Below are 25,799 nucleotides of genomic sequence, written 5' to 3' on the forward strand. Positions count from 1 at the left end.
TTATATTGTTCTTCCGTAGTGATGTCAGAGCAAGTTCTAGCTTTGGTACGATCATGAGAACAGTGTATTGGAGTGTCATCCTGAGATGCATGGAGCAACTACTGAGGTGTTGTTCTCTTTATATAATTAGAATGGTGAAATGGGGAGAGAATGGACATGCTAGCTAGCTTCACCCACTTTGTCAAATTGGGATTGCCCTCCATGTGCTGGGGTTGCAGAGTCTGCTGTGCTCATGGAGGCTCTCCCCACAATTTAGTATTCTGATCATGCATGATTATACCTAAACATGGCTAAAGTGATTGATGAACCTGTGATCATTGCAGAGGTAAAGCATGCCTGAAGAGAGAAAGGGTTGTATAAAGGGGGGTGGGAAGAGTTATGGATTTTACTGAACTTATTTCTTGGACATAGACATCTTTCTGTGAAAGCTTTGGTCTCAAAACAGTGTCTTCCCAACTCAATTAAAAGCTATTGAATTTTTTTTTAAAAAAATAACTACTACTACTACTACTATATTACTTATACCCCACTTGCCCATCTGACTGGGTTGCCCCAGCCACTCTGGGGAGCTTCTAATAGAATATAAAAACATAATGAAACATCAAACCTTAAAAAATTCCCAGTATACATTTGACTGCCTTCAAATGTATTTGGAAAGTAGTGTAGTTGGTGGAGATGCTCCTTCAGGTATACAGTGTCGGGGCCATTTAGGGCTTTAAAGGTCAACACCAACACTTTGAACTGTGCTCGGAAACATACTATGAGCCAATATAGATATTTTAGGACCGGTGTTATATGGTTCTGGTGGCTGCTTCCAGTTGCCACTCTAGTAGCCACAGAGTAGTTTCTGTTAGTTTCCAAATCACCTTCAAAGGTAGCCCCATGTAGAGCGCATTGCAGTAATCCAAGTGGGAGATATCCAGAGCATGTACCACTCTGGTAAGACAGTGTGCAAGCAGGTAGGGTCTCCATTGGCACACCAGATGGAGCTGGTAGACAGCTACCCTGGACACAGACTTAACCACAGAATTAAAGGCAGGTTCTCCCACTAATGTGTAACTGTGTGGGAAGACAGGCCACAAGGCATACATAAAGCTTTTAAATGTTCACATGCAAGAGGCTAGGGCAGTTTAGGAAATAGGAAAAGGGTCCAACATGCCAATTTCAAGCATTATCAATAAACACAAGGTTGAGCTGAACACAACTACGCATCTGCCACAGAGTAAACAGTGTGGGCAAAGATTTTGGGTCTAGAACAGCCTGCACTAACCTGGAGCCTTTCAGACATTTTGGACTACAACTCCTATTAACTCCAGCTAGCCTAAAACACATGGAGGTTACTGAAGGCTACTCTAGAGCAGCCTCTGCAGTGGCTTAGAAGGTCCTCTTACGTTAACTTGCAAGCGTTAATATGAAATATTTTAGGAAGTAGAAGTATTAGATGCTGTGCCCCCAACCTTTGCCAGTCAATATATTTTCCCCCCACTCTTCCCCGTTTTGAGTAATGAGAGATGTTTCACTTTCATGCTGTGATAGGCATTGTTAATGAAAGCGGAAAAACAAGCACCAAGTAATGAAGATTATTTCCAAAGACAGCAGGTGGGGGAGCTAGGAAGAACTGACACAGTTACCCTGTTAAAATAGTACACAATAGAGAACTGTTAGTGTTAGCATTCTGCACTGCTATGCTTTAGGGATGTCACAGCTATTAACAGTTTAAACTTTCACTTTGTTTTGTTAATTAATGCCTAGAACTTTCAAGTCCCCATTAAACACTACTACTAGAAGCCTGTTTTCCTAACTCATATTTATTATATACCAGAAGTACTCTGGTGCCCCCCCCCCCAGTTTCTCCTCTCAGCAACTGTAAATACCCAATACATTTGTTAACATTTATTTTAAATTTTCCCTTGCCCCGATTACAAAACAGAAACAGGAACCTCTTTGTTGTAGAAGTCGTCTTTTGTTGTGTTTATGCGAGCAACTTAGAGGTTTTCTCTCTCTATTGTTTAATATAGTAACAAAAATAAACAATAAATAACTTTCCAAATTCAGCAAAAGCCAATCCAAATTAAGGAGGTCTTTTCCAAATTGTGGCAAGATTTCAACTCTCTTAGGGAAGCAAAACTGAATTTAAAAATGTATTGAACAAAACCCACACAGATTTCCCCCTTGCACTGGCAGACCCCAACATCCTTCTTCCTGCCACACAGATCTCTAGTAGCAGGGGGGAAAGGAATGTGTCTGGTTGCATTGCCCCTCCAGACACTCCTCCTAATGCTGAACTCAGCCTGGCCTTGTCAACTGCTTTGTAGGCGAAACAGCCCCACAGAAAGGCAAGAGGGCTTATATGCTTCCTATGCAACACCCCTGACATATTACAGACCTGTGGGGGCACATTAAAGAGGTAATACTATAGACCAGCTGAAGCATGATCACATATGACCTAAAGTAGCCTTTCCCAATCTTGGACTACAACTCTCATCAGCCTCAGCCAGTATGGAATGTTGGGAATTGTAGTCCAACGGTAACTGAGGTTGGGAAAAGGTGACCTGAAATATCACAGGAAGCCATTGCCCCCGGCCTTCCATAAGAAGCTGCAGCACTTTGTTATCTTTCTGGTTGTATGCTTGAACCCATATTTTAAGGTGGATTCAAATAAACCAGACAAGATCCAGTTTATTTGAATCCAAATATGTGAAATTCATAATTTCAAAAAATAAATAAATAATGAAATATATAATATTAGAGGGGAGGCTCAATGAGCACATTTAGTTTGTAGCTGGTTGCAATGAGACACTAGATTAGTTCAGAGGAAGCTCTAACTGTAGGTAGCTAATTAATGAAAAACTTCTGCAGGGAAGCTGAAGAATCTTTAATAGAAAAATTCAATAAGATATTGGAGGGGTGTTCAACAAGGATAGGGAATTCTGCCGCCTCAGGGAGTTGTTATGGAATTGCTCTTATTAAAAGACCCCAACAATTAGAATTCTGTGTTATTTCTGGAATTAATTGTAAAACAAAAGGCTTTTCTTTAAAAGGAGTGCTAAAGGGACATTTATTATTGACAATGACAATCTCAGCCATTTGTATGGAAGGTACGAGAATTGTCACCTCCTCAGAACAGGGGAAGGGGCTGGATTCAGTCTTGTAGCATGCCTTCTCCTGCCCAACCACCCCAAGAAAGCTACTTTGCACTGTTCATATGGTTCTGATTTCAGAAATTAAGTTCAGAAATTACATGTGTGGTTCCTGATACTACAGGGAATGAATGCACAGAAATCTTCTGTGAGCATTAAACTAATGCTGGATTGGAGTGGTTCTGGATAGCAAATTTGAAACCTTGCAAAGTTACTCTGACAAGTGTCTCCCAAAGTATCTAAAACAGATTGATATGTTGCATGTCTTCTTAAAGGGCTGCACTGAACTTCCATCATAATGCGGTCTGAAAACCTACTATTCTTTGATGTAAAGTGAAATGCTACTTCATGAATAAAAAGGTCTCCCATCTGCCTTCTAAAGAGACATATCCTTTGACCCAGTGCTCCAGACTAAAGCGTTGAAATCTCTGCACAAGAATGCCCTCTGAGCAGACAAAACAGACACTTGAGATGTTAGAAAAATTGTATAACCCCCAATCTCAGACGCTCCTGCAACCTAGCAGAGATAGCACAGCCATGTACCAAAGTGAAAAGAAACTGAAGAAATGAAAGCCAGATTCACCAGTCCCTTAATCTGAAAACTAAATGTAGCTACCATCACCAAAAAGTATTTTGTCAGGTTAGTAATTCAAAACGAGCTGTTGCCGACCCACAAAAATACTTGAAAAGCTAGCAAATGATGATCCAATGCCATCATGGGAATTGAGCATCTCTCATGTAAAGCCTCTCTTTTGGAAGACCATAAAACCCTTTTACAAACAAGGATAAATATATTGATTTCGTTGCTAGATCTGCCACTGCTACAGTCTGTCGACTGGCGGAGAACTTGTTGCCTGCAGACATTTTACAGAAAGCTCTGTATCACTAGCCAGCCAGCTGAGCTTGCTAACACTACCACATGCTTAATCAAACAGTAATTACTTAGAAAAGCAAGTGGCAGCAAGCACTGGGGGCTGAATTGAGATACACTATTCCAATTAAAGAGGGAATTAATTGGCAGGCAATGAATTGCAATGAATTATCAATCTTTTAAAAATTGAATATACTTATCTAAATATAAATATGCATGTACTATGTTACCGTGACCTCTGTTCTCAAAATCCTATTCATTTATTTTTAAAGGGCTGCGTTGGAGCATTCTTTTTTTGGGGGGGGGGGGCGGCTGCAAGCTATATGGTTCTATTACAGAAATGCACACCGTCTCAAAAAGTTTAAGGGTAATGGCTTGCCTGTACTAGCCCCAAGGCCCATTTGCAAGGGTTCTTGTACAGAAAAATCATGTGGCATATTACTGCACTTTCTATCAATCAAATGCTATTTTAAAATGTACCTTCACCACCAAGGTTGCTACATAACAGCCGATAATCAATTAGTAAGCTCTCCAGAATAGAAAACAAGGCACCTCAGTGTTTGCAGAGGTCTGCCCATTTACAAATGGCTTCTATTTTCTACTCCCTTGCTTCACCTACACTACTTGCGGAGTTGAATCTGCCACCACTAATTGTGGCTTTGATTATCACTTTCAACATGGCAGACTTCAAAGTGATAATCATGAGCACAATTAGTGATGGAAGAATGCAAAAGAAATTGAAAGTTAAGCATTCTGGAAAAGAAGGACTGAAATAAAGTTAGATAAATTGCGCTAAACGTTAAATGTGAACAGTCAAAACAGACCATAAATTAATTGTACATTTCCATTGTCTTTAAGTCTGAAGCTTGTCTCCCATCTAATTAATCTGGAATTTCTTTTCATAACAATGCCACCATATACACAAAACAAGACTCCACAGCTAACATGGGTTCTGTGGCAATAGGGTACAATTCAAACAGATGATGCTCTAGTTATCTCTGCTTTTAAAGCCAGTTTGGAGTTATTTTGTCTAGTAAATACTGTTAAAAGTTTCTCTATATCTAAAACTGAACCAGTTTACAGTTACAGTGCCAAATACTAACCAGTGATATCACCTTCCACTAGAAATGAACATACAGATAAATAGTTACTTTTGTCTTAACAACTTTCTCTTCCTTCACTTTCCAAGGATGCAAATCTCTCCCCCCCAAAAAACAACAACCCCTAATTCAACCAACAAATTGTGTTCAAAGAACTTCAAAAGAGAAAACCTCACCCACCTCTAGGGAAATGTAGTTTAAAGCCATCCCAAAAAAGTCTGCAGACCCCAGATATACTAACTTTTCCAGCAATGCAATTGCAGCTACAAATCTGATGTGCCTAAACATCAGGGCTACTTGAAATTCATCAAATTAAACCAGTAATGATAAGCAGAGAAAGTGCAGCCAGCATTTGAGGCAAGGTGTAACACCAGACACAAAAAAGGACTAAATTGGGATTTTAACATATTCTGTGCACTCTGTGCTTATAGCTTAAGCTTTAGACAGCTGAAATAAGTGTGACAAGAAAGAGTGCCCTTTCCTGTCAAACTCCACCTTTCACATAAATGAAACTTTCTAGAAACTTTAAAAATGTAAAAATGCACTTTAATTTCTACACAGATTACAAGGAAAACAGTTTCATGTAATAGTTACTTTTCTTCTCCAAATTAATGTGCATGAACATGTTTAATATCAAGAACTATATAATTAATTAAGCACAGTTTTACAGCTCTTATAAGAATTTCAAGCAGTAAGGACCGCAGTGTACTAAGAAGTATGGCATTGGAGCCCCATGCCAAGTTATTTAGGCATGTCTTGGATTTGCTTCTGAGGTTCCTTAATTACCCTTGGAAAAGATGGGTGGGAGGGCAAAACAAATGTTTGAAATAGAAAGCATTAATGTTGCAGTAAACAAAAAGAACGGTTATGTCCTTTAGTCCAAGGAACAGTGTACTAATAGGACACAGCATATCAAGCAACCAGCAAATAAAGTAAGAAAGCCTCCATATTTTCCCTAGAAAACACCTCCATATAATAAAAACTGCAATTTCATTGGGGTAGGTTGAAAAATACATGAAGAATGGATGAGGATTTGTGGGGGGTGGGCTCTGCTAACCATAGCTGCCTAGGAATTATATCTTGGTTGCACAACACATGTTGTACATGCAGAAAATCCCAGATTAAATTCCTTGTATTTTCTGGGAAAGATCCTATCTGAAACCATGGAAAGTTGTCGTCAGTGAATGTAGATCATTGGTCCAGAACTGGTGGATAAGGACCCACTACCAGGCTGAAGCCTTTATCTAAAGTGGGTTGTAACAGGAGTACAACTGCAACACAAATACCTGATTTTAAAACTAGAAAAGCGTTCCCAAAATCGATGTTTGGATTAAAGGTGGGTCCCACTGATAGGGACAATACTGAGCTGGATAGATCAGCGGACTGACTCAATGTATAAGGCAGCTTCTATGGCTGTATGTTGACAATGTGGCACTGCAACCTATTAAGAGAGTCAATTCCAGCAAAAAGTTAGGTCTGATTGGTAGATGCTGAGGAACAATATAATTCTAGTGGGGAATACTCAAAAGCACTGAGCTTCGGAGTTGGAGTGCTGCTCAGATAACTGGGCCTCATGTGGTCATAAGACACTTGAAATAAAATTTGCCCGAGTAAATGCAAGTCGTCATATAATGATTCTGTCAACTGGTCAGGAAAGAAAGAATGCTATCCTATCAGTAAGAATGGTGCCAAGAATTCAGGATATTTGACAGCTATCTTAAACAACATTGCAATTTTTCCAGATTTCTCTTCAACAAATTTGTGTGAGTGTATGAAAAACAAACAAACCAGTTCCTATATTGTTAAGGTCAAAGAAGAAAAAGTTTCCTCCTGTCAAAGACATTAACCTTCAGTTTAAACAGAAAGCTTTGGTCACATGGCAGTTATAATCCTTCCAATGCCTGCGTCCAAGATACAGCTGTCCTTCAACTATGCTTTGAACTGGAACTAGCTGTAAGAATATATTTGGATGGAGACGAGAGAGTGAAACTAGTCTTCAGCAGCTAAATGGGGCAAACCACAAGTCTTGGAGCACAGAATACAGTGGTACCTCGGGTAACATACGCTTCAGGTTACAGATGCTTCAGGTTACAGACTCTGCTAACCCAGAAGTAGTACCTCGGGTTAAGAACTTTGCTTCAGGATGAAAACAGAAATCATGCTCCGGCGGTGCAACGGCAGCTGGAGACCCCATTAGCTAAAGTGGTGCTTCAGGTTAAGAACACTTTCAGGTTAAGAATGGATCTCCGGAACGAGTTACCATATTTTTCGCTCTATAACATGCACCCGACCATAACATGCACGTAGTTTTTAGAGGAGGAAAATCCGTAGGCATGCCACCCGTAGGCATTCCCTCCATAACACACACAGACATTTCCCCTTACTTTCTAGGAGGAAAAAAGTGAGTGTTATGGTGCAAAAAAAAAATACGGTAAGTACTTAACCCGAGGTACCACTGTAAGCTGCAGATAAGGCCTGAGCCTGTCCTGTGGGGAAGGCACTCTGGGGAATCTCTTTACAGAAGAATTGGCTGCCTCTAGGATGCTTGTACAATGCTAGCACATTGTTCCCACAAATGGAGTTTTCAGCATAGTTAGGAAGCACTGAACAATTCATTTGAGAGGATATTTCAGTAATTGTGGCAAAATCGCTTGCTTGTGCCAGAAGCCTACTGATACTTGTTTAGGATTTAGGTTTTCATGAGCTAGCAAAGACAAGGTTATGTTTAGATTAGGGAAGGTATCTCCAATAACAAAAATGCAAATACAGCAGCCTGAGATATGTTTCGGCCCTGCCTTTTAAACATGGATTTTTCCTCCAGCCTACTTCATCTGCTGAATAGGAATCACGAACCCAGTCCTTTTTGTATATCTCACAACGGAGGACAAGCAAGAGTTAAACCACATTTCATCCAAAGTATGTTATAGGACATGCTATGTCTATAAAAGATTACAAGGGATGCCTTTCAGCTCGGTTCTTTTTAATTTATTCCAAACTCATAATGGCAGCTCATTATAAAACCAAGACCTTTGATTTATCCAAGACATTCCTAGCAAAGAGTCATGTCCAACGAAGTCATTCTGCTCGCCCAAGGACTTCTGCCTGCAATCTCCCCCTCCTTTTCCAGCCCCACAATCTAAAACCCCAAACAGATAGGGGGTGGGGGATGCTGTGGAAGGAGAAGTTCCATTGAAGTGGAAGTCCTTGCATGAACAAAAAGATGTCGCTGGATAGTATTTTTAAAGAGTAAGCCAATACTTCTTGTCCCAACAACTCAGACCTGTTGTTTCTCACCAGGCTACTTGCCCAGGTTAACTATTCTTCCTGGTGAGTAGTTTGGCAGACCCAGTCTCTCTTTCTCAGGGACATATACACAGAAGGGTTACTAACATTTTGGGAGCTTATTTGCAAAATATATATATATCAAAAAATCATTATGGATATTTCTATGCTATCACTCAATAAGATCCCCAGGGAGAGTTACATAATCACAACACACTCCCTATGTCGAAACTTAATCTAAGCTATCAGTGCCATTTACAGGGAAACCTAACATAAGATGCCCATCCTTTGTGGTTCTAGATGGTTACTGATACATTTCCAGACTAAATTCAAAGTGCTAACTATTACTTTTAAAGGCTTAAATCATTTGTGGTCAGGACACTTGATGGATTAGTAGAGGAGGTTTATTTATTAGAGGCACATTTGTGGGGTAAGTCTTAAAGAGACTGCTCTGGAGCTTCACCAAATTGTGGAACCCTCTGTTGCTCGGTCCCAGCTCCTGCCAACCTAGCAGTTCAAAAACACGTCAAAATGCAAGTAGATAAATAGGTACTGCTCCGGCGGGAAGGTAAACGGCATTTCCGTGCGCTGCTCTGGTTCGCCAGAAGTGGCTTAGTCCTGCTGGCCACATGACCTGGAAGCTGTACGCCGGCTCCCTTGGCCAATAAAGCGAGATGAGCGCCGCAACCACAGAGTCGGCCACGACTGGACCTAATGGTCAGGGGTCCCTTTACCTTTACTACCAAGGAAGATCCATGTTTTACCCTCTTCTGCCTCTTTTGGCAGAATTTTTTTAAAAAAACGTAACTGGCTGGTGTGTTTTGGTACTTATCTGCTATTCATTTGTAAATGTTTTTTAAAAGTTTTACTTGAGTGTAAGTTTTTGGTATTTTATATTGTTAGTTGCCAAGTGTGTCCCCAGGTGGAAAGGCAAGACATGCATTTACTAAAATAAGATAAATCGTACGGCATTCCTAACATACCAGGGAATATGTAAATCTGTCTAGCACTACAAGTCCTGTTTCAGCTTAAGAACCATAGTGTTTCTCTTAAAAAAAAAACAGTTTAATAAAAAGAATTTGAAAAAAAAAGAACCATAGTGTGCTATTCTGTCTGTCAACTAAACATTCATCTCTCTTACCAGTCTTAAAAGAATTTTTTAGGAACTCTGTGGAAATGTTCTCCTTTGCTCCTGTATTCTCCATTTTCAGATAGCTCTTATTATATTTAATTCCTAACTGCAATTCATTAATCTGTTCATTACTAACGAACATACCAGATCAGACCATTAGCCTACTTGCCCAATCCAAGATGGATCATCTTTATCTATGCCAGTTTTCATTTGCATTCATTTTTAAGACCCAGTGATGTCCCCTAACCACAATAAATCCTAGAATAGGAATGAAATACACTCTTAAAAGACCGAAGTGCCAAGTTAAATGTAAGAATCAATTTTAGGCCATTAGTACATCAGACTGTTAAAACATACTGCTTGAGGTATTGGCAGTAACAAATGTTCTAACTGATTGCAAAGTATTGTACAATGCCTTATATTACCAGCAATTCTGAAGTGACAGCTAGGAAGTCAATGTTAAAAGAAATTTAGAAATGAAATGTATAATTCAAACTCTGTTCCTTCAAATCTTCAGCTAAGCAGACCTCCAGCTCCCTCAAAACACCAACCTGTATTTTCTAATTTTACTGAGTTCTTCTGTTACTGGGTGGTGTTCTACTAACTCCTAATCGTACAGAGTTCTTGAAAAACAATACTGATATCATGGCTAGCAATCTGGGGGTTGTAGCATGCCCCCTAAGTTGATGGGCATGTGGTAAAAGCCTGGCTACAGGTACCCACAGTGAATACTTACTCTTCTAATTCACTTACGTGCAGAAACACACACTTGCTTGGGGTATGTTCTATGGAACTAAATGAGACTTTCTTCTGAGTAGACACACGTAAGATTGCACTGGGACTATTGTGTTATCAGTTCAAGAACTGGACAAGAAATCCACAAGTCAACCTTACAATGACCACAATTTTCAGTATCACTAAGCTCCAGAACAGATACTGAAGTATCCATAGCATTATCTACAAGAGGTCTTAAAACTGTGTCACAGAGAGCCACCCCTAACTCAAAAGAATTATTTGGGCCTCCAAGCGTAACCAGCACAAAGTAAAGACAAACAGCTCAGCTGGCAGCATTCAGTTATCTCCAGTCTGAGGTCAAGCAGATCAAAGGAGCAGACAGGGATCACAGAGATGCTTTCAGGTTCCCTGCAGAAACAAAACAGGCCATGAAAAATAAAGGCTTGCATTGCTGGTCCCTCACTACTACCACTTGAAGAAGTGGGTGGGCACATGACCCCTGACTGGGAGAGAATAAAACAATACTTTCTACTCCAGTCCGTGTCTTTTGGGCCAGGGATGAGTCTACTTTACATTACCCCCAGGGTACCTCTCTTAGGAGCAGCCAGACTCTCAATGTGAGAAGTATGGCTCCGAACCACAGTGAGGACATTAAAAGTACAAGATATCTCTAAAGATCCTTTAAATTCTACCCCACTTACATCTCCACAGTTCATTATGACTAACATTGATCCCTTCAACTCTATGGGAGAGGAGAGAAGGCAGGAAGATTCCTGCTACTCCTTTGTCCTGAATGAAGTCTGCCAGTTTGGGAGAGTTTCTCCTATTCTTTCCAATATACAAAGCCCAACTGGAATGGGGACAAATGGCATCTTATATCAACCTGCATATCTTTAGGAAGTTGACTCATTTTGACCAGGAATCCCACAGAGTTGCAGTATTTATTATTATTATTATTATTATTATTATTATTATTATTATTATTATTATTATGCCAACCTTGCCAGCAACAACTTATCACTGGTATTTTTATTATTATTAATTAACAATAGTATTGTGATACTTATGTACTGGATTAAGCATTTCTTGCTATAGCATATAGACAAATTAGGACAGCTACTTTTATATTTTCCTGTTTTTGAGCTGCAAAGTGATCTGGAAGACCATACTTACAACTCAACAAATCAGAATGTGAGTGGACTAACAGGCACGAGGGCTCATGCAGAAACACCGCAGAGATTACTGAAGTTTAAGAGAACTATATGTGACACAAACACAACTTTATAAAAGGAGAAACAGGATTTCTATAATAGTACTGGAACCAATTTTGTTTCATATGGTAGAAGTTAAATCATTTTAAGTTTCACTAAGGGAGACCACTGCTGACATCTCATGTCAGCAACAGGGCAATTTCCCAACATAGACAAAGCCTAGAGGGGCCACCTCTCACCCTGAATTTTATAATGTCAGCCAAGATCAGCTGGCAAGCTATAGATATCAGCTCCTCAAGATAAACTCCAGACCTTTGGAATGCAACCCATGGATGGTTCACCTGGTGTTGCTGTTAGGCCACAAACTCAGGATGCTACAGAACACCCATGCTTTAGATCTGACTGTTTAGATGTAGGAAAAACATCTGTGGCAAGGCTAAGTGAGGAATCTTTTTGAAAGCATTTTTTCTGCTATATTGAGGACTTCTTCCTGTCTCATTTAAGCTGAGTACATATCACCCACATAAATTATCCTCTGCAAATGTCCACATTCTGTCTCCCAGTCTAGGAATCACTACAATATTTTGCCTATTTCTTTTGCAGACTTTATCAATGTCACCATAAGGGCATTCAAATTTAAGAAACACATTTAAAGGTCAACTCCACTGAAACATGATGCAGTCAAATTATTCCATAGTATCCCATTTCAGCAATAAAAGGTGAGGAAATAAGGGCAGCCACTTTGCCAGAAAAACTCATGATTAACCAGTATTATGAACTGTGTGTCTGTCTCTATGGATGTATGGATGGATATAGATATAGTTATAAGTTGGTGGGTGCTAGAGTTTGTGGGTGCTCTTAACCCCTGGACCCAGCAAACGTTAAAATATAAGCCAGGCTGGCTTCCTGAAGAAATAATTGCCTTGGGAGATGGACCATTAAAAGAAGACAGATGGGAGAGGCCCCTCCTCCAGCTCTGAGTCAGGCAGAAGACGAAAAGAAGAGTTTTTGAAGAGTGGAATGGAGATTTTAGAATGGAGTTTTTGCAGTGATACTGCAGATGGTAAAATGCAGCAAGCTGGAGAGAGGGTCAGACCCATTTTTTTTGAGTTATCTTTGATTTCTGTTTGAATCTAAGGCTGCAGCTATGGGAGAGACCAAACCCCCTTGGAGTGCAATGGTGGGAGCCCCTCCAACACAGGGGCTCAGCTTGTATATATGTGTAAATAAACCATATATCATAAAGACACTAGAGTCTTTACCGTGCCTCATTTCCAAAAGGAAACAGGGACCCTGGGTGAGTGCCTGGAACTCCTAGAATCTTGCACCGCTGAGAGGTTGGGGTTTTGTGAAAGAATATTAACGCTGCTCCACTGAGCTAGAAGACTAGTGGCAAGAGAGGAAGAAATGTGCAGGGTTGTCCATTCAAATTTCAATAATTCCGATTGAAGTTAAGGAAGTTACAGAGTCAGTCTCAAAGTATATACGAGTAACCAGAGTTTGGGTTATTAAATTTTATCACATTAAATGGACACGGTGCATTTGTGGCGCATTGCTGTGGGTGTTGACATTAAGACTTCTTAAAACTGGATTGCATTGATTTATTTTTCATCATCAAACATCAAAAGTTCAGTCTGCCACAGAAGCACAAACTGAACTTTTTGGAATGATCTTATAGATTGCTAATTCATTCAGGGTCCACATTTCTAAATTGAGTGAAGACTAGTCTAGCCATACTTCAAATGATCCTTGTAAGTGACTAGAAGTTCAAATAGGCTAGGGAGGGCAAGGGGCAAATTAGAACAGACATATTTAATTCTAAGAAGCTTGGAGAATCCCCCAATAGCTTTACAAGGATTGATTGATAACAAGTATTATTATTTTAGGGGGAGGAACTATTCATTTAACAAAAAATACCTGTAAAATATGCAAAATCTGTATCTAAGGTTAACACAGAGTGCATTTTATCTATAAGATCTACTTAACTTACACAGGCTGTCTTACATGTAAAATATTTTGCTATATTTAAAGAATATAAAAAGTGCAGTTGAATTTAAGTGTGCTCCCACACAATGACCAAGCATTTCAACAAAATCTGCACCAAGAATTGTTCTTCATAGATAATGTCACTGAAGAAGTCAATCGGAAAGTTTCATTTCATTTAATATTAATTGTAATGGCATTATTGAAAAGAGGGAGCACAATTGATCCCCACCCTGATACCCTGAAATGCTCCTGGATGCATAGATGAGCTGGGAATCCCCCCCAGAATGCAGCTCTGCACTTGCTAAGAGGGGCTGGATACATCCTTCAATAACCACCCTGTTTAATTAAGGTAGCACTGCAAGTTTCGCCAAGCACTTGTTCAGCCACTGCCATTTGCTTTCTAGAAGCAACGTTCTTGCAATGTTCAAAGGTAAGCACACTACAACTTACGTATTCTTGGGGGTTCTATTACCATTTTCCATCTCCAAAAATCAAACATGATACAATTGTCAATGAAAATTATTCTTTTAACTATGACATTCCCACTAGGAGTTTTGGATGTTTTACAACAAAAGTCAGGCCATTGTATAATGTAAGCATAAATATCAGGTTGCATCACTGTACTAGTGATGGACCACACGCTGCAATATGTTAGAACTTAAAGGCTGCCAAAATTATGATCTGGTAATGATTAGCAAAAGAATGCTACACAGTTGTTTCTAATTGAAACCCTTCATGCATATTTAAAACAGGGTGTATGAACACAGCTTACAATTAATTTACATGGCTTCTTTAAACTGTATTGCGATAAAATGAGACAACCCAACAGTTAATTTTAAGAAGTGTTTGTAAATCATCCATGTATAACAGGGAAGTGGGCAGATTCCAATATGTCACATTAAAAATGTTTTTACTGCTTCCTAATCACAATTTAGTCAACATGAATGTAGTCAAGATGCATAATTTCGTATTTTAAACTCTTGCATATCTCTGTACACACTTTTTTTCCTGAAGACATATTCCTGCATTGCAGGGGGCTGGACTAGATGATCCTCAGGATCCCTTCCAACTCTCCTACCCTACCCTACCCTACCCTACCCTACCCTATCCTATCCTATCCTATCCTATGACTTACCAAGGTACCCATTTTAGTCAAGAAAGGCCTTTTACTCAGCAGTTACACTCTTTTTCCAGTACACTATGGAGGACTGAATACCTGTTGCACAGAAACAACCCTCAAGGCAGCATACGCAGCAGAAAGCCCTTACCAATTTTTCATCAACTGTGATGAGTTGCGTGTCTTGAGCTTGGTCCTGTGCCAGCCGCCATGTGGAAGTGTTCAGTGACCTGCAGTGCAAGACTTGAAGTTAAAAAATGATTCATGCAATGAGAAAATAGAGGCAGACAAATCTTACATAAACAAGTTACTTTAACAATATCCATCTTGTAAAAAATGGGGAGAGAAATGAGGGCTCAAAAATCCACCCACCTCCCGCCACCCCCCAATTAGTTCTGTCTACTGAGTTTTTGGCAGACTCTCACTTAGCAGTTCACAACAGGCTGCACTTTATGTCAGCCTACAGGCTCTCTGTCACACAGAGACTGCCAGTGGCAAGGACTGTACTACTCTACGCAAGTACAGTAGCTGGTTTGTCACGAACAAACAGAAAAAAATGCAAAGCTACTGCGACTCCTCTGCAACTCTGAACCTCAATGAAGCATCAGAGGACTTAAACTCATTAGTCCCTTTCCAAACAATTAAAACTGTAGTGGAAGTTTCAAAGCAGGCTCATAAATGAAAGAACACTCCTGAGACTAGTTAAGACACAGATTCTGAATTAATGCCTAGGTCCTGTTCAACATTTCTCTGATGTACACATTTATCTACAAATAGCCACTGTAACTGACTTCTAAAGATCTGTCCCAGAAAAATGATTCAAGTCATTTCTATGGTTCAGTTAGTACATTAGGCCAACACTGGGCTGGATCCAAAAGTTGTCCTTGCACTGGACAAAAGGACTGACACTTTGCAAGGGGGACGCTGTGCAAGAAAATCCAACTAAATTCAAAGATGTTGCATAGCCTCTTGTGTAGGCAGAAGGAAACAGAACTGCTACAGAATTAACCTCTCATATCGCTATGCGAATTCTTGCTCAAGCATGTGAGGAAAGCGGTGGCAGCTCTTTTCCTTCTCAAGGTTCTTTGGATCCAACCCATTGTCTTCAACTGTAGTTATCAATATTCATTAAATAAATGAAAGATTCCAAGCACACACTTTTTTTTAAGATGAAGCTTGAGACTTCATCTTTTTTATTAGTCTATTGTTTTTATTAATTTACTGTATGCCACTTTGTAATCAAGATACCAGTACAGCTCATTATGTTTTATTGTTTACCTTAAAAAGCAAGACAGAGCATTATAAATGTCCATCTATTTCACTTCCATCCCACTCCTCTTTGGGAAACATCAGATCAGCAAGTTTACTATGGACAGAATTTAAAAACCAGACTCCTTTTAAGTTTTGACTTGTCTCTGAAGTAGTTACATAATTCACAAAGCAAGCAGACTTCCAAATGCAAATTATATTTTGAGTTTATGAGGTGCCGTAGCTGCCTTGCTGGCATAGATTCCACCACTACATGAGCATCACAATTTTTGAAAGTCAGCTATTTGGTCTGACTGTAATTTGAACAAGTTTGAAAGACAATATGTCCCACTCCCACAAGACGCTAACCATCAAACAAAGAGCAAAAAAACAGTTTACTTCCTCAATATTAGCTTTCTAGTAGCTTATACTTTAAACTGTGGTGATTAATTGAGAGCACTTTCAAGCATGCAAACTTAACTAGTATTTTATCTTGGTTATAACACATCATTCTTAATAATGACTAGAAATCAGGCTTACCCAGATGTGCAATATTTTAACAAAGCGAAGCAAGCTTCCAAAGCAGAGACTATCCCAGTTGTTTCCGACTGAAAATGAACTTTAAGGCTACTCACAAAGTTCCATTTATTAGAAGAAAATAGCTAAGAGTGTCTCACATGCTGCCTTGTGAACTCCAGAATGCTAAAGAAAATATATCTGAATGGCTCCCAATGTGAAGCAAACAAGATAAAGCCAGAATTGCAGGCAAGTGGTACATTCTCTTCTTAAAAGTTTGGACATAATAAGAATCACAAGAAAAAAGGGGCAATAAGATGGTGCTATCATATCTTACATAAGAACAGGGCAGAAAGCAGGGCCACACAGCCAAGGATCAGGCAGGTAGGTGTGAGGGCAGACACTTTCAGAAATAGCCTGCTCTTAAGCTGTTTAGGGCTTTTTTTTTTTTTTAATATTTTTTATTCATTTTCACAAATATAACAAAATAAAAACATAACATAACATACAATGACATAACATAACATACTAAAACATAACATACAATAACATACATAACACGACTTCCCCTAGCCTTCCCTTCACTGCACCCTTATTTTTTTTAAGACAGCATTTCTAGCAATCCTTCATTCCAATTCATAACTGATTCTCTTTATATTTTATTTAAATTTAAGATTTAACAGCTATAATTCTCTATCTTATATCCCTTGACATTTTAGCATTCCAAAATTTTACAACAGTTCCTAAGATAAACTTTAAATTTTCTCCAGTCCTCTTCCACCGTCTCTCTCCTCTGGTCACGGATTCTGCCGGTCATCTCTGCCAATCCCATAAATTCTGTCACCTTGGTCTGCCATTCTTCCAGAGTGGGTAGTTCTTGCTTCTTCCAATATTTTGCTAGTAGAATTCTTGCTGCTGTGGTTGCATACATGAAGAATGTTCTGTCTTCCTTTGGTACCATTTGGTCGACCATGCCCAAGAGAAAAGCCTCTGGTTTTTTAGCAAATGTCCGCTTAAGAATTTTCTTCATTTCATTATAGATCATTTCCCAGTAGGCCTTAATCTTTGGGCAGGTCCACCAAAGGTGATAAAAAGTTCCTTCACGTTCATTACACTTCCAGCAATTATTATTGGGCAAATGATATATCTTTGCTAGCCTGGCTGGGGTCATGTACCACCTATAGATCATTTTCATTATATTCTCTTTTAAGGCAGTGCATGCCGTAAATTTAATGCCTGTGGTCCATAACCTTTCCCAGTCCGCAAACATAATGTCATGACCAATATCTTGTGCCCATTTAATCATCGCTGATTTAACTGTTTCATCTTGGGTGTTCCATTTCAGCAGCAAATTATACATTCTAGACAAATTCTTAGTATTGGGCTCCAATAGTTCCGTTTCTAACTTTGACCTCTCCTTCTGAAATCCTACTTTCCTGTCTTGCTTAAACGTTTCATTAAGCTGTTTAGGGCTTTAAAGCACAAACCAGCTCTTTAAATCAAGCTTGGAAACAAAATCAGTTTAGATACATGCTCCAACTGCTGAAACCCAGACAAAAATTTGGCAGAACCGTTTTTGCACTCACTGAACCTTATAGAACTGTTTTTAAAAGCATCCCTACATTGCAGCAATACAGCACTATCTGAAAGTAACCAAGGCAGAGGTGACTGCTAATCTGTGGCCCTCCAAATGTTGCTGGGCCTGACAGGAGTTGCAAGTTCAACCTCTGGAGGGCCACAAGTTAGTCATACTCTACTACAGGATGAGTTACTGACACCAAGACCATCGTCTGCAGAAAAGGCCAAATAACTGGCTAACTAGCCAAAGCTACCAAAAGGCAATTCCTGCCACTGTGGCCATCTGTAAATTTAAAGAGAGTGACAAGTGGGGATTAGAACCACCTGCACGCTATGGACCTGCTGCTTCAGGGAGAATGCAGCCCATCTGTGCAAGCTAGATGTGGTTCTATTACATTTTTGATCAAATATTCTCAAAAGGCAAGCACAGCCAATCTTCGGCAGGCCTTCAAGTTCCATTCTTTGCCAATAACATCTGTACAAGGCTGTTAATATTATCAGTGTTAGAAAATGGGATTGGAATGTCAGGAGCCATGTGGCTCCTGGGATTTAGGACAAAATGTCTAGCCACCTTTTTTTGCTGCTCTGCTTCCAGACCAGGCAGCCCCGCAGCAAAATAAATAAAAAGAAATAAATAAATGCTGCCAGGCGAATCAGGGGGTCAGCAGGGTAGTGCAGCAGCAAAAGACACGTATTTTGCTAGCGCTCTACCCTGCCAAACATCTGATTCATCCAGGAGGTAAAGGTAAAGGTTCCCCTGCCTGTACGGGCCAGTCTTGTCAGACTCTAGGGTTGTGCGCTCATCTCACTCTAGAGGCCGGGAGCCGGCGCCATCCGCAGACACTTCCAGGTCACGTGGCCAGTGTGACATCGCTGCTCTGGCAAGCCTACACCAGAGCAGCACACGGAACGCCGTTTACCTTCCCGCTTATAAAGCGGTACCTATTTATCTACTTGCACTTTAAGGGAGCTTTCGAACTGCTAGTTGGGCAGGAGCTGGGACCGAAAGACGGGAGCTCACCCCGCCGCGGGGATTCGAACCGCCGACCATACGATCGGCAAGTCCTAGGCACTGTGGTTTTACCCACAGCGCCACCCGCGTCATCCAGGAGCATGGCAGTAAAAAAATGGTGCATCTTTTGCTGCTGCGTGGCTGGGTGAATTAGATGTTTGCCAAGGGTTGTGCTGCAGAAAAAGAGGTGTGTCTTTTGCTGCCGCTGTGCCCGGCAGACCAGATGACTGCAGCCAGGCAGGTGGAGATGCCAGGTGCCAAGGACACCCCCCGGACATCTCCATCCAGTTGCAAAAGTCTGACCGCCAATCGCAAAATTCCACTGGTGCTCAGTCTTCAAACGCTGCGGGGGGGGGGTACCCTCAAAACTACTGCTCTTCAAATTGAGGAGATGCAGTTTCCACTTTAAACAAGTGAGTGAAAGTCATAGTTCATGGATTTACACTCTGAATAAAAACAAGACAGAAGTGATGATGGTTGGTGGTCCCTGGACCGCAGTGTTTTTGTAGGTGATTGATGGTGTTCGCCTCTAGCTGCAGCTGATCAGGACCACAGGAGTTGACTGACTGCTGTCAAGACCCAGAAAACCAAGATCGCTGCTAAATACATTATGCTGTGTGTTTCTCCATAAATAAATATAGCTATCAGCTGAATCAAAACCTTCAAGACCTGGAAATATCCAGTGGGATTTACATCCAAAGAAGTTACATTCAGAGAGGGTGGGGGTACAGTGTATAATGTATGGAATTTATTTCAATCAAAGAACACCAGTCCCGTTTCTCTATTGCTTTTGTTTGTTTGTTTGATCCTAACACCACGGGGCCGTTTCCACCATTAAAGTATAAAATGAAAACACAAAATACATCTCATAAAATGAACAAAACAAACAAACAACCCCCCCATAACAATATACACATTTACTACTTATCTGGCAGTTTTTAAATCCTGCTAATTTTCCTAGAATTAATTGCAATAATATTCCACAGTTAAATATGTGCAGGCAAGCCACTACACACCTGAGAAGTGCTATGAAATATTTCTTTTGTGACATATTGACAGGGAAAAAGAGATAGAAAAATCAAGCTCTTTTCTATGTTGCATAACTTTTCCTGTCTAGAGACAATTTTATTCACCACAGGAAACAGGGCAAGTGACCTTTACTATGTTATATTTATAAATATCTAAAAATAATTGTGTTTGTACCCTAAACTAAAGATATTGTAGATAAACAGAATTTGAAACACAGATCTGAAATGAAAATGTTCAAAAGGATAGATAGTACACATGGAGGAACTTAACTTGGAGAAAAAAGTTACCTGACATTATGTCCAGACATAGACAGGTGATTTCACTATATCAGTCTCCTGCAACAACATTGTCTTGGACACACAGATGCCACTCATTTGGTGCATGAATAAAAACCAAAATAAAACTAATTTTAACATTACTAGCCAAAGGTCAGGCAGCTACTTGGTATCATGTATCAAAGCCAATTACTACAGAAAGTTCACCTGTCTTTTGAAATTGAACTCATGACCCTTTAGGTAATAAAAACATGATTTAGGAAATGAAAAACTACTCGGCATTTCATATGAGCGTTACAAATAGATAAGTACAACTGAAGCCCCCCAATGTTGATCACAACCAATGGTGCTATCAAACTCCAAGTGAAAAAAGTGCATTTCTTCTTGCTTCCGTATCATCAGATGCCGAAATAGGTCAATCAGAGTGCTAGTTATACATACAATTGCTTAAGAACAATGAGTAATTTGATAACAAAATTGCTGAAAGAAAGAGTCACCCACTGATAACAAGCCAAGGAACTGCTGCCTAGGCCAGACAAGGTAGGAAATGATGCTGGTTCCAATAACTGCTGCAGCAAAACAACAACAACTTTTCAGCTTAAGAAGGAATACAAAATATAACAGAACAGTAATTATGCCCATGCAGCATCTCCTTAGCTCCTGACTAGTACTGTACTGGAATTCTGTATTTGTGGGCGGCTGGTGGGATCAGGGAGACGACTGGGGGAGGAAGGATTACAAATTTGCAAAAACCACAGGTGACCTAAGTTCTGCCCTGCCAGTGTTTTCTGAAATGTCAAATGTCTCCCCACACAAATATATTCAGATTGTACCAAAAGCCGCAGTAAATAACAAGTGTGCTTTTATTATCACAAAGTAGTACAAAAGTCAAAGGGTTTAATTCCAGAACTGCGAGGAATGAAACAGCTAACGTTCCACAACCCACCTCTGTGTTCAGGAAAAGCTATAATATTTTACTTTTCCAAACTCCTTCTGAATTTTATAAACTGGTTACCGGGGGGGGGGGCAGCACCTTCCAGATAACAAGACAGGTACAACATCTTCAAACTTTAAAATGTGTATGAGTGGCATAGTTACGGAAGATAAGCCTTATAGAAAGTTTATTAACATACAGAAAGTAAAAATTAGTTGCCAAAAACAGCAACACTGAATTTAGTTATATGGAACATCACGATATAGGAAGCTACTTAATGCGTTCTAAATGTTGTACACCACCCTGGGATCTTTTGGTGAGGGACAGTATATAAATCGAACAAATAATAAAAAATAATTAGTGTGATGAATGCCAAGGTTGCAGGTTTGATTCCCGTAAGGAACAGCTGCATATTCCAACATTGCAGAGGGTGTAACCAGATGAACCTCATGGTCTCTTCCAAATCCATGATTCTAATTATACAGAGTCAAATCATTAGTCCATCTAGCTTAGTTGTGTCTACACTGACTGGTAGCTCCCCAGTTTCAGATGCTAATGCTTCACAGTCCTACCAGAGTTGGTCAACGACTGAGGCTAGAACTTTCTGCATACAAAGCATGCCACCAAGCCGCAGCTGCTCTTCCTCCAATTTTGATTTATTTTACTTAAATTATTTATTAAACAACAAGACATCTCAGAATGAAACAAAAAAGTGTGAATAAAACTAATTCACGGCACAAATACAGTTTACAATCAACAAATAAAACACAACGAAACAAGTGACATTAAAAAAAAAAACAACCTAAAAGAACTGAATGGAGATAAAATCCAGAAATTATCTAAAATGTCTGCACAAGTAGGACAGCATTCATGTAGTACAGTGGCACCTCTGGATACAAACAGGATCCGTTCCGGAGCCCCGTTCGCATCCTGAAGTAAACGTAAGATGCATCTGTGTATCTTGCCGCTTCCACACGTGTGCGACGTCATTTTGAGCGTCTGTGCATGCAGTGAAACCTGGAAATAACGCGCTCCGTTACTTCCGGGTCGCTGTGGAGCGCAACCTGAAAATATTCATCCCGAAGCTACTTCATCCCAAGGTATGACTGTACTGAAAAACTTGTAACACTGGCACCAGGCATGGTTCTTTGGGAAGGGTATTCCAAAGACATGGTGCCACTGTGAAAAAGGCCCTCTCCTTTGTTGAAAATGTGACAGATTTCTACTAATGCTTGGAGTAAGCCTGTTACAAAAGACACCCCAAGAGTCATTTCTGTGCTGCCAGTTGTCCCCCAAAGTCAAAGGAACAGTTTCAAATAGCTAGTTTGAGGGGTGCTGTTTATATGTGCAACTACAGTTATCTCCCCCTAGTAATTAATAAAAGTTATATTGTGAAAAACGATCAACACTGACATTGTTCACTTATTAACTGTTAACGAGTTTGTTCACTTCTGATCAAAAGAGTCTGCGCCTTTAGTAAGAAAACTTACAATAATGTAGGGCACAGTACAACTATAAGGGCAAAATATAACATCACATTTGTGTATGCAATAGGACTTCTCTTTCCATGCCCCCTGCCACCACCTTCTACCCCCCAGGGTGTCTCCCCATTCTCAGGAGCAGACCTGGGGGGCATTCAATGGGAGAAGAGAAAAGAAAATCCCTGTTTTCATGAGTGGAACAAGCAAAAAGCCACAACTGGATATCACCCATAGGGGATTTTATCACTTTCATCTTTCAATGGTCACTAGCTTGGTGGCCCCAACTGCCTTAGCAATAGTTCTGAAAAAGTATATATTAACTAATCATTTACTTAACAATTTAGACCAAAGCCATTAACACTATTATCTTACGAACTTATTATTCAAATATTTTTAACAAACCAATTACGTATATCTGTGTGAAGTATAACAGCAATACAAATAGGAAGAAGCAAGTGTGAGAAGATGCCAAAGAGGCACCTTTAATAGTTGTGAATCATTTCAGAACAACTTCATAAAGGGAGCTTTAGAGGGAATTTCAACAAGTAAGGCAGGTCCGCCATCCATTTTCCTTCTGGTCACTTCAGAAGAAGTGGGTATAAATGTCAAGAAGAATTAACACATTCAATGGCAACTCTTCACACAAATCATTCACACACAGGCTAGTCCATGTTTGTCACAATAGAAAACAAACCAGACACACTTGCCCCATTATATATCTCCTCAACATACTTCTATTTTTTACAGTGCAATTCTTTCCCAATCACTTCAACTGAAATACTCCCCAAAAGGATGCACAGGACTGCATCCGTAACTATCCTACGTAAAACCATCTCACATCTTATTCTGCTTTGCCATGTGCAGATGTGAATTTGCTCCCTGCTCTTAAATTTGCATTTTAAAGCACTGTACTTTGAACATGCTACATCCTTAAACATCCATTTCAAATATATACACACACTAATTACAAATCTACAAACAGTAGATTATGAATTATGAATATCACTGCATTTCTAGGTGAAACCAATAATCAGTCAGTTGACAAGTGTACACACAACCGGGGAATGCATTTGGTCATGATGTTTTGAGTCTGAATAAATGGTTCTCTACAGAAAACAAGTTATCTATATTTATTTGAGGTTTTGCAGTATCAGCTGTGCAAAGGGCTGTTGCAACTCATCTGCTCTCTGGACAGGACTGTTCTGTTGAAGGATATATATCAACTCAAAATATTGTGTAATATACGTACACAAAATAATCCTATTTTATTCTTTCCAAAGCACGGACTTCAAAGAGTTTATCCTGTGATGCCATACAAAAAATGCAATTGACATCCAGCATTATTAGTAGGAGTACTAAAAGACAAAACAAATCTTTTTAAACAGAGAAATAAGAGGTAAACAACACCTGTAAGTTTTCCCTAATGAAACCTAGAGGTTTTTACGGAGATTCAATGGAATCTGCACTCTGTGGCTGCTTTTAAATGATTTTTTTAAAACCTTGCAGACTTCTAATCAAGACCTTTACATACTGTTTAGTTTCATCTTGCTACAACTATTTCAAAAGATGCCTACAAGTGGGTTGGTGAAAGTTCAATCTCTGTCAATCATGGAACTGAAACATACACAAACAAATAAGAGGCAACTTCTTCATTCAGAAATTGACTAAGGGCATGTATTATTTTTTTAAAAGTACAATAATAAGCAATGTTATGAATCATGTAAAAAACATTAAACTTATTTTTCTGCTTTATCTAAAACTAAACGAATTTTATTTAGTCTAGAAAAAAAATGTGATGTTAATCTGTATTGCCACCAATCATATTGATTGAAGAACAAAGTTCAAATACTGCTTGAAATTGCCAGCTCTCTTTGGATATAGGGAATGACCTTACCAATAGAATGGAAGTTTCTCACACTGACAATCAAATATGTGCTTTGTAATGAGTAACATTCTTGAGATTCCTGAAAAACACAATGGCTGGTTAAGTAATAGATCTTTCAAAGAAGACTGTTTATCTGCCAGAAAAATATAGGTGCCAAAAGCGAGAGAAACAATTGGAAGTCATGCCTCTCTAAAATGCAAGATGAATATTGAACATATAGTGATACTGATTATTTGAACACAACAAAAACCATATTTGCATTTCAATTGGTTGCATACCATGCAGTAATTAGAACTGTGATATAATCAGAATTTTAAAAACCAGCATTGCTTTTGATTTATTGTCCTACAAAATTGAGTAGTAGGCTCTAATTAAGGGTGGATTAAGACATCGTTAGTGTCCGATTTTTCCACTATTCAAAGAAATGTGAAAGTGGGTTCATTCCTTCAGCGAATTAAAATCCTAGACTGCATAAGCAACCCAAGCAATTTCTTGAGGCAATATTTTAGGGGCACAGTGAAGCATCATGAAATCAGAGATGGACATCTTGGGAAACTTTACAATATAACTCATTGTGCAGGCACACGCAATCAAGTGCCTTTTATAACATTGCAAGGAATACTGGGACACACTTTCCAGATGATGCTGTGTACCACTTGGGGTGATCTACTGCTTTGAGGTAGCACTAATTGGATATTTGGGTCCAAGGAGATCGGTTAAATACATCAATGTTTGTCTCAATGGGTTGAAAAGAAGAAGAAGAATGCAATGTAAAGAAGCTGTTACTAGAAGTCCCCATTTTAGGATAACTTAAGACCAGTGTTTTTTTCCTTTAAAAATGTTTAATGGTACTTTCATTTGGACTCAAGGAAAGCACCATTTTATAGTTCAAATCGGGGGAAATAAATACAGTAAATGGGCCAAAGTACAAAGATTCACAGAATGTTCAGGGATATGCATACCCCTGCATCACCCCCCCCCCCGAAAAAAGCACTGCTTAAGACCACCCAAGAACTGAAGCTCCAATATTCAATATAGAATTCTTTTTTAAAATGTATTACCAATGAGATCTAAGATACAGAAGACAACCCATAAAGCATTTGTCCAGAAGTGTAGCCATTTTAAACTATGCTAACATCAGACTATAAAAATGTTGTAACTGCTCAGATCCTGATTCCCAATGACACAAACATTTGCATACAACTGCGAAGTTCATTAAAAAAGGACAGAGGTAGGCCAAGAGACAAGTAGGCCTTTATTTAAGAAG

The 25,799-nt window shown here is 39.4% G+C and overlaps 1 protein-coding gene across 2 annotated transcripts in view; it reads right to left on the reverse strand.

Annotated features, from left to right (window-relative positions):
• Positions 1-25,799, reverse strand: part of NDUFS4 (NADH:ubiquinone oxidoreductase subunit S4) — a 45,013-nt gene that overhangs the window by 16,882 nt on the left and 2,332 nt on the right. Inside the window, exons 1-2 of one of the 2 annotated variants that reach the window (XM_083703739.1) lie at positions 24,542-24,611; positions 14,726-14,804 (exon numbers count right to left, since the gene is read on the reverse strand). In XM_083703739.1, coding sequence (XP_083559865.1) covers positions 14,726-14,804; positions 24,542-24,600 — 138 coding nt within the window. In that variant the 5' untranslated portion in view covers positions 24,601-24,611. Of the gene's footprint in view, positions 1-14,725; positions 14,805-24,541; positions 24,612-25,799 lie in introns of those variants that run through there. The other variant, XM_083703738.1, reaches the window with a different exon arrangement.

The sequence above is a fragment of the Podarcis gaigeae genome (genome assembly GCF_964106915.1).
Source record: "Podarcis gaigeae genome assembly, chromosome: 11".
In the NCBI taxonomy this organism is placed as follows: Eukaryota; Metazoa; Chordata; class Lepidosauria; order Squamata; family Lacertidae; genus Podarcis; species Podarcis gaigeae.